This window comes from Chelonia mydas, chromosome 24 (assembly GCF_015237465.2).
Source record: "Chelonia mydas isolate rCheMyd1 chromosome 24, rCheMyd1.pri.v2, whole genome shotgun sequence".
Classification (NCBI taxonomy): Eukaryota; Metazoa; Chordata; order Testudines; family Cheloniidae; genus Chelonia; species Chelonia mydas.
The window spans coordinates 16,279,750-16,288,726 of NC_051264.2; the positions used below are offsets into that span (position 1 = coordinate 16,279,750).

The 8,977-nt window shown below is 63.3% G+C and overlaps 2 protein-coding genes across 2 annotated transcripts; both read left to right on the forward strand.

Annotated features, from left to right (window-relative positions):
• The first annotated feature begins 517 nt into the window (after window positions 1–517).
• LOC122463796 (protein NKG7-like) lies at window positions 518–3,559 on the forward strand. Its single transcript, XM_043535599.1, has 4 exons — window positions 518–692; window positions 1,389–1,535; window positions 2,553–2,687; window positions 3,519–3,559. Exons 1-4 carry the CDS (start codon window positions 518–520, stop codon window positions 3,557–3,559), a joined length of 498 nt encoding a protein of 165 aa, XP_043391534.1.
• A 3,016-nt stretch (window positions 3,560–6,575) lies between these two features.
• Window positions 6,576–8,454, forward strand: LOC122463733 (protein NKG7-like). The gene is made up of 4 exons (XM_043535191.1): window positions 6,576–6,750; window positions 7,322–7,468; window positions 7,605–7,739; window positions 8,414–8,454. Exons 1-4 carry the CDS (start codon window positions 6,576–6,578, stop codon window positions 8,452–8,454), a joined length of 498 nt encoding a protein of 165 aa, XP_043391126.1.
• Window positions 8,455–8,977: the final 523 nt, after the last annotated feature.

Sequence of the window (8,977 nt, forward strand, 5' to 3'; positions counted from 1 at the left end):
TCCATCCATCCATCCCTCCCCACACCCACCCCTCCATCCCCGTCCCCCCATATCCCTCCCCCATAGACACCCCTCCATCCCCCCATACACACACCTCCATCCATCCATCCCTCCCCACACCCACCCCTCCATCCCCGTCCCCCCATATCCCTCCCCCATACACACCCCTCCATCCCCCCATATCCCTCCCCCATAGACACCCCTCCATCCCCCAATACACACACCTCCATCCAGCCATCCCTCCCCACACCCACCCCTCCATCCCCGTCCCCCCATATCCCTCCCCCATACACACCCCTCCATCCCCCCATATCCCTCCCCCCATCCCCACCCCTCCATGCACCCCCATATCCCTCCCCCCTGCCATCCCCCTCCATCCATCCACCCGTCCAGACAACCGAGGGCTTGGCTCAGATCAGCCGGTCTAGGCTGGGGTTTCCATCTAACTCTCGTCCCTCCCTGCCCCTCCTGCAGGTGCTCCCCAGATCCCAGCCTGCCCCCGGGCCCCCACCCCACGATGCTGCATCTCCAAGTCGCCAGCCCCACCCTGGCCCTGCTCAGCCTCTTGGTGCTGCTGGTGGCTCTGGGCTCTGACCACTGGCTGCTGTTAAAGGAAAACCAGGTCGTGATGCATTCGGGCCTGTGGAAGCTCTGCATGAATCTGGGGTGTCTGATACCTTTGCAAGTACCAGGTGAGGGCAGCCCGGCTCTGCCAGGGATCCCACTGCTCCCACCAGCCACCTCCAGGACTCCCGGGTTCTAGCCCCAGCTCTGGGAGGGGAGTGGGGTCTATGGGTTAGAGCAGGGGTGGGGGCGGCTGGGAGCCGGGACTCCTGGGTTCCAGCCCCAGCTCTGGGAGGGGAGTGGGGTCTATGGGTTAGAGCAGGGGTGGGGGCGGCTGGGAGCCGGGACTCCTGGGTTCCAGCCCCAGCTCTGGGAGGGGAGTGGGGTCTATGGGTTTAGAGCAGGGGTGGGGGTGGCTGGGAGCCAGGACTCCTGGGTTCCAGCCCCAGCTCTGGGAGGGGAGTGGGGTCTATGGGTTAGAGCAGGGGTGGGGGTGGCTGGGAGCCAGGACTCCTGGGTTCCAGCCCCAGCTCTGGGAGGGGAGTGGGGTCTATGGGTTAGAGCAGGGGTGGGGGTGGCTGGGAGCCGGGACTCCTGGGTTGTAGCCCCAGCTCTGGGAGGGGAGTGGGGTCTACGGGTTAGAGCAGGGGTGGGGGTGGCTGGGAGCCAGGACTCCTGGGTTGTAGCCCCAGCTCTGGGAGGGGAGTGGGGTCTATGGGTTAGAGCAGGGGTGGGGGTGGCTGGGAGCCAGGACTCCTGGGTTCTGCGGTAGTTTGTTGCCATGTTAGTCTCCATTTCAGCCCTGGTCTCTCTTGTCTCCTCAGATCTCATTAATGCCAGCAGGGCTTTCCTGATCCTGGCCGTGATCGCCGGGTTGCTCTCCTGCTTGGCTCTCCTCGCCTCGTTCTTCTGCTCCCACCTCGGCTCCGTGTCCCTGACCCTGGTCTCCGCCGTGGGCAGCTTCAGCGCCGGTAGCACCCCCTCGGGGCCCCCTTCCCCCAGCGACTCCTACGGATACGTGGTCCCTCCCACACCAGGGACCTGGCTGTCACATTGGGGGCTCTCCCCAGCCCAGAGAGGGGCGTGTTTTCGCCTGCCCTATAACTCCGGGTGCCTTAAAATGTTCTGCTCACAGCCCGGGCCCCCCCCAGCCAGCGGGCAAGGCTGTGTCCCCCGAGCATCCCTGGGCCGCGCCACCCGGGGTCACCCCCAGCAGCCTGCCCCACGTCCTGGTCCCCGCAGCCTTGGGTCCTCCTTGCTGGTGGGAGGTTTGAAGCCTGTTCTGGGGCCCGGGTACAAAGGCAAATTCGCATCCTCGTGGCTAAGATTTACGCTACGCACTCGGGGCCCGGGAGATTTCTTAGCCAGCTGCCTCTCCCAGGCCGCTGCTAGGGTGACCAGATGTCCCGATTTTATAGGGACAGTCCCAATTTGGGGGTCTTTTTCTTACATAGGCTCCTATTACCCCCCACCCCCGTCCCCATTTTTCACACTTGCTGTCTGGTCACCCTAGCCGCGGTGGGCTTTCTCTCCGTCCCGACCGGCCGCGGATGACCAAGGGGCTGGTTTCCTTTGCCGCCCCAGATCTTTGCCTCACCAGGTTTCTCAGCTAGATCCGGTGCCCGGGGACTTCGGCCCCCTTGGACTCTCGGCTGGCCCCTTGCGTGGTGCCGATCGTCCCCGCCTCACTGCTTCGACGCCCCGCGCTCCTTCCCCGCCGGCGGCTGCCCCGATCGCTCCGGAATCGGCGCAGCCTTGTTTGAGCGCGTCGGAGGCTGGGAGGTCGCTGCCTTTCCGCCCGCCGGGGAGAAAACCCGGTTTCTCCCCCTTCATCTGGTCACGTAATGCCCAATGTGACCGAGTGGCCGGAGCTGCCCCCGCGGGGTTCACACTCACACGCCCCGACGCTCCGTCGCCAGCCTCTCCGGACCCGACCGCGCTCTGGCCGCGGCGACCGGCTGACTCCGCGCTGTTCCCTTTGGCCCCAGGTCTCTGTGCCACCGTCACCATGGCCGTGTTCACATCCCAGAGCACGAAGACCATAATGATCCCCTCAGCTCAGGTCAGCTTCGGCTGGTCCTTCTACGTCGGCTGGGCCGCCTGCCCACTCTCCCTCCTAGCCAGTGAGTGCAGCCGAGTGTGCGGGGGGAGGGGTATTGAAATGCAGCCACCTCTGGGGTGGGGCCGCGGGGACTGTTCATACGGGGACCCCTCAGCCAGCACTGAGATGCAGCCGCCTCTGGGGTGGGGCCGCGGGGACCGTTTATACAGGGACCCCTCACCCAGCACTGAGATGCTGCCACCTCTGGGGTGGCACCGCGGGGACTGTTTATATGGGGACCCCTCAGCCAGCACTGAGATGCAGCCGCCTCTGGGGTGGGGCCGTGGGGACTCTTTATACGGGGACCCCTCACCCAGCACTGAGATGCAGCCGCCTCTGTGGTGGGGCCCCGGGGACAGTTTATACGGGGACCCCTCACCAGCACTGAGATGCTGCCACCTCTGGGGTGGGGCCGCGGGGACTGTTTATACAGGGACCCCTCACCCAGCACTGAGATGCAGCCGCCTCTGGGGTGGGGCCGCGGGGACCGTTTATACAGGGACCCCTCACCCAGCACTGAGATGCTGCCACCTCTGGGGTGGCACCGCGGGGACTGTTTATACGGGGACCCCTCAGCCAGCACTGAGATGCAGCCGCCTCTGTGGTGGGGCCCCGGGGACTGTTTATACGGGGACCCCTCACCAGCACTGAGATGCTGCCACCTCTGGGGTGGGGCCGCGGGGACCGTTTATACGGGGACCCCTCACCCAGCACTGAGATGCAGCCGCCTCTGGGGTGGGGCCACGGGGTAGCAGCCGCACAGCGACGCAGCATGGGGCTGGCTTACCCAGCGCTGAGACGTCCCCATGGGTCCCATCACTGCCCTGAGTCTGGTTTTCTCCTCTCCTCCCAGGTGTGGTGACACATTGTTCCCAAGGATCCTCGTCGCGCTGAGTGTGGGGCCCGCGCTGCCCCCCGGGGGACTGAGCCGGGGGCTGGACGGAGCCTGCAGCCTCGCCGGGCCGATTCCCCCGGCCGCCCTGCGTGTGCGTGTGCATGTGTGTCCCTGCGGGTTCCCACAGACCCGTGATTCCCCCCCACTACAGAGTCCCCCCCTTTCTGTTCCCTTCCTTTCCCCATAGCCGCTGATAGACCCACTTGTTCCTTGGAGATTAAAGGGCCTGTTCTCAGAGCCTCCTGTCTGGTGACTTATTCCCCCTCGGAGACTGGGAGGGGAGTGGGGTCTAGTGGGTTAGAGGAGGGGGGGCTGGGAGCCAGGACTCCTGGGTTCTATCCCCTGCTCTGGGAGGGGAGTGGAGTGGAGTCTAGTGGGTTAGAGGAGGGGGGCTGGGAGCCAGGACTCCTGGGTTCTATCCCCCGCTCTAGGGGAGTCCTGCCAGGCCAGCTGTCTCTGCTATTGTTCTCTTACCCTGGCAGAGCAGTGCGAGGATGATTTCAATGCAGAGCTTGGTGGAAGGGGGCATCTGGCTGGCTCCTAGCACCCACACCCTCCCGCTCCTGGACTCACGGCTCCGCAATTTGCTCCTCTCAGTGGGTCCCAGGTCGCTGCATGGGGAGGTGCTGGTGGGAAAGAGGGAGGGGAAATGACGGAGCAGAGCAGGGGAGTGGGGTCTAGTGGTTAGCGCTGGGGGGGCGGGGAGCCAGGACTCCTGGGTTCTCTCCCTGGCTCTGGGACGGGAGTGGGGTCTACTGGTCAGAACGGGGCGGGGAGCCAGGACTCCTGGGTTCTCTCCCTGGCTCTGGGACGGGAGTGGGGTCTACTGGTCAGAACGGGGCGGGGAGCCAGGACTCCTGGGTTCTGTCTCTCACTGGGCTCTCTTGCTAAGCAGGGTTGGGGCTGGGCTGGGAGGCCCCCCCGGAGAGCAGAGGAGAAAGATCTGCCACCTCCTGGAAGGTCTTCTCCTCTCAAGGGCCAAGCTCGGAACAGACGTGTCCGATTTAAGGGCCAGCGAAGACACTGAGGAATTTCTGTCCCTGTTGGAAAGGCTCGGGGACATTCATCGACGGCCGGCTCCCCGCCATGCTCCCGGCTGACTGCGGGGCATTCGGCGACGCTTTCAATTATGGAAAGTTTAAAGAAAGTGTCTTGCAAAGATTGACCGTTCCTGTCGAGCCCGAGAGGCTGAAGGCGACCGGATCACGTGCCCTGCCTGGAGACGGGGCAGGAACGGCGGGCGGACTGAAACCTTGGAGTCGGGGGGCAAAGGCTTCCGAGCGTTTTGTTGAAGGGATGTGTGGAGCGGCTTCTCCGTAACCGGTGGGGTGGGGGGGTCAGGAGCACAGCGTGGGGCTGGCTGGTGAATCTAACGACTGTGGTAACCACCGGTTTGGGGAAAATCTGCTCCCCCTTTTCGCAGCCTGGCAAGCCCTTGGCCTTCCCCGTGTGGGCTGCTGTCACGGCGTCCCCGGGCGATGCTCTGGACCTGCTCCCCATGAAGCCAGGCAGGACTCTGGGGGAGTCTCCTCTCTGGGAGCAGCCTGTCTTCAGGACACACAGCTCACCCGGCTCCACCTTCCTGGGTCTGACCTCGGAGCATTCAGCCTCCTCTGCCCCTCCGGGCGCTTCCCCCAGCGAGTCCGCCCAGGTGGGGTCCTGGGGAAGCCAGAGGGTCCTGCCCCCCAACTCCGCAGTCAGACGTGACTCTCAGCCAGCCAGTAACACAGAAGGTTTATTAGACGACAGGAACATGGTCTAACACAGAGCTTGCAGGTGCAGAGAACAGGACCCCTCAGCCGGGTCCATTTTGGGGGGCAGTGAGCCAGACAACCCCGTCTGCCCTTCACTCCATGTCTCCAGCCAGCCCCAAACTGAAACTCCCTCCAGCCCCCCCCTCCTCTGGGCTTTGTCCCTTTCCCCGGCCAGGAGGTCACCTGAAAAAAAAGGTTTTCTCTCCCCCCACCCCACTCTCCTGCTGGTAATAGCTCATCGTAAGTGATCACTCTCCTTACAATGTATATTTTTTCATGTGTATATAAAATCTCCTCACTGTACTTTCCACTTTATGCATCTGATGAAGTGAGTTGTAGCTCACGAAAGCTCATGCTCAAATAAATTGGTTAGTCTCTAAGGTGCCACAAGTCCTCCTTTTCTTTTTGCAAATACAGACTAACACGGCTGTTACTCTGAAACCTGATTCCTTTCTTCTCCAACCCTTTAGCTCTCACCTTGCAGCGGGGGAAGGGCCCAGGCCATCAGTCCCCAGGAAACAGGGTGTCGGCCATTCTCTGTGTCCAGCCCCCTGCACACACCTGCCCTCTAGGGCTCTGCAATGATCATACACCCTACCCCACCCCCTAGATACTTAAGAACTGCCTAGGGGAAACTGAGGCACCCCCACACTATTCAGAGGAAACATTAAGAACAGTCCCACTTCATCACAGCCGCCCTGGGCAGCCCAGGGCACAGTGGCAGGGATAGGTCAGTGGTTTGAGCATTGGCCTGCTAAACCCAGGGTTGTGAGTTCAATCCCTGAGGGGGCCATTTAGGGATCTGGAGGAAAAACTGGGGATTGATCCTGCTTTGAGCAGGGGGTTGAACTAGATACCTCCGGAGGTCCCTTCCAGCCCTGGTATTCTATGATTTCAGCAGAGTCCCCTGGACAGCCCGGCATGCACGGGGAACCCAAGGGTCCGTCTGGCCCCACAGCCCTGTCCAGCCAGCCGCAAACACACCCACCCTGCCGTCCCCCCTCCCTCCATCCATCCACCCCCTGGGCTGGGCTGGGGTCTCCCCAGGCTCCGCGCTGGGGTCCCGGGGGGGAAGGTTCCATGGCAGTTGATGACCCAGAGAGGCTGGTGTCTGGGTAAGGGCCACCCCCCGACCCCTCCATCCACCCCCCCTCCACCCACCACCCCCAGATCTGTCTGTCTATCCTGCTCTGGGCCGGGATTTCCATCTGACTCTCATCCCCGCCCCAGATGCTCCCCGGACCCCCGCGCTGCCCCCACAATGCTGCCGCTCCAGGTCCCCAGCACAGCCCTGGCCCTGCTCAGCCTCCTGCTCCTGGTGGTGGCCCTGAGCTCCGACCACTGGCTGGAGGCGAGACGAAACGGCGTCTTTGTCCACTCGGGGCTCTGGAAGATCTGTGTGAATTCAGTGTGCGGCATGCCTTCGAAACTACCAGGTGAGGGCAGCCGGCACCGGCAACCCACCGCTGCCCCCAGCCAGCTCCAGGGGGGCGGGGAGCCAGGACTCCTGGGTTCTATCCCTGGCTCGGGGAGGGGCATGGGGGTCTAGTGGTTAGCGCGAGGGGTGGGGGCTGGGAGCCAGGAGTCCTGGATTCTGAGGGGCATGGGGTCTAGTGGTTAGCGCGGGGGGGCTGGGAGCCAGGAGTCCTGGATTCTCTCCCCGGCTCGGGGAGGGGCATGGGGTCTATTGATTAGAGCCGGGGGGGGGGGGGGGGCTGAGAGCCAGGACTCCTGGGTTCTGGCTCTGGGAGGGGAGTGGGGTCTAGTGGTTAGAGCAGTGGGGGCTGAGAGCCAGGACTCCTGGGTTCTCTCCCCGGCTCGGGGAGGGGCATGGGGTCTATTGATTAGAGCGGGGGGGGGGGCGCTGAGAGCCAGGACTCCTGGGTTCTGGCTCTGGGAGGGGAGTGGGGTCTAGTGGTTAGAGCAGCACGGGTAGGACTCCTGGGTTCTATTTTAGTTTACTGCAGGGTTATTCTCCATTTACCCCCGGTCTCTCTGGTTCCTCAGATTACATCGAGGCCACCAAGATGTTCTTGATGCTGGGCCTGCTTGCGGGGCTGCTCTCAGCCTTCTCCCTCCTCGCCTTGCTCAGAGGCTCCAGCTTTGACACCGTGTCCCCCTTCGTGGTCTCTGCCATGGGCAGCTTCAGTGCGGGTACCGCCCCCCTCCCCCTGCAGAGACCCTGCTCTGGGCTCTGGCAGCCCTCCCTGGTGGTGGGATGGGGCAGGGGTCCTGGGACTTGCCTGGGGGGTGCTAAGGGGCGTCTGTGCTGTGTTCCCTTTGGCCGTAGGTTTCTGCATCCTGATTGCACTGACCGTGTTCACCAGCGAGTTTGCTGAAGTCATAAAGGTCACCTGGCTCCATGTCTCCTTTGGCTGGTCCTGGGGCCTCGGCTGGGCCTCCATCCCCCTCTTCCTGCTGACTGGTGAGCGTGCCGGAAGGGAAATTCAAAATGCAGTCACCTCTGGGGTGAGGCTGGTTTACACATGGGGATGGCTCACCCAGCGCTGAGATGCAGCCACCTCTGGGGCAGGGCAGCTGGGGAACGGCTGCAGACAACGTCGCACCGGGACGGCTCTCCCGGCGCTGAGATGCAGCCACCTCTGGGGCAGGGCAGCTGGGGAACGGCTGCAGACAATGTCGCACAGGGACGGCTCGCCCGGCGCTGAGATGCAGCCACCTCTGGGGCGGGGCAGCTGGGGAATGGCTGCAGACAACGTCGCACAGGGACGGCTCGCCCGGCGCTGAGATGCAGCCACCTCTGGGGAGGGGCAGCTGCAGGGGTGCTGGAACTAATGGTGGTTTCCATCATATACAGAATTTATGTAAATGGCTCTTGGCACCCTACTATGCAGCTTGTTCCTGGACAGCTGGAGAACAGCCACACACAACGCTGCATGGCGACAGCTTGCCCAGCACTGAGATGCAGCCACCTCTGGGGTGGGGCAGCTGGGGAACAGCCGCACATAACGCCACACAAGGACAGCTCGCCCGATGCTGATGCAGCCAGTGCTGGGGTGGGGCAGCTGGTTTCTAGTGGATGCTGATCCCGTCAGTCCCATTGCTGCCATAAGCTCATTTTTCAAATCTTTCCCTCAGGTGGGGTAACGTTGTTGGCCCAGGAATCCAACTCCATCTGAGCGCGGGGCCTGAGCTGCACCCTGGGGACGGCGCCGGGAGCCGCCGGGGCCAGGTGGAGCCTGCAGTGTTGTGGGGAAGATTCCCCCAGCACCCCAGAGCAGGGGTGTGTGTCCCTGCTGCCCCCTGCTGGAGGGGCTGAACCCTGCGCTGTGTGTGTGTGTGTGTGTGTCCGTGTCCCTGCTGCCCCCTGCTGGAGGGGCTGAGCCCTGCACTGTGTGTGTGTGTGTGTGTGTGTGTGTGTCCGTGTCCCTGCTGCCCCCTGCTGGAGGGGTTGAGCCCTGCGCTCTGTGTGTGTGTGTGTGTGTGTGTGTGTGTGTGTGTGTCCGTGTCCCTGCTGCCCCCTGCTGGAGAGGCTGAGCCCTGCGCTGTGTGTGTGTTTGTGTGTGTGTCCCTCCTTGATGCCCCCTGCTGGAGGGGATGGGCCCTGCTCTGTGTGTGTGTGTGTGTATGTGTGTGTGTGTGTCTCTCTCTCTCTCTCAACCAGGCAGCGCCTCCTCCCCCAACCCCTACTGCTCTGGCTGT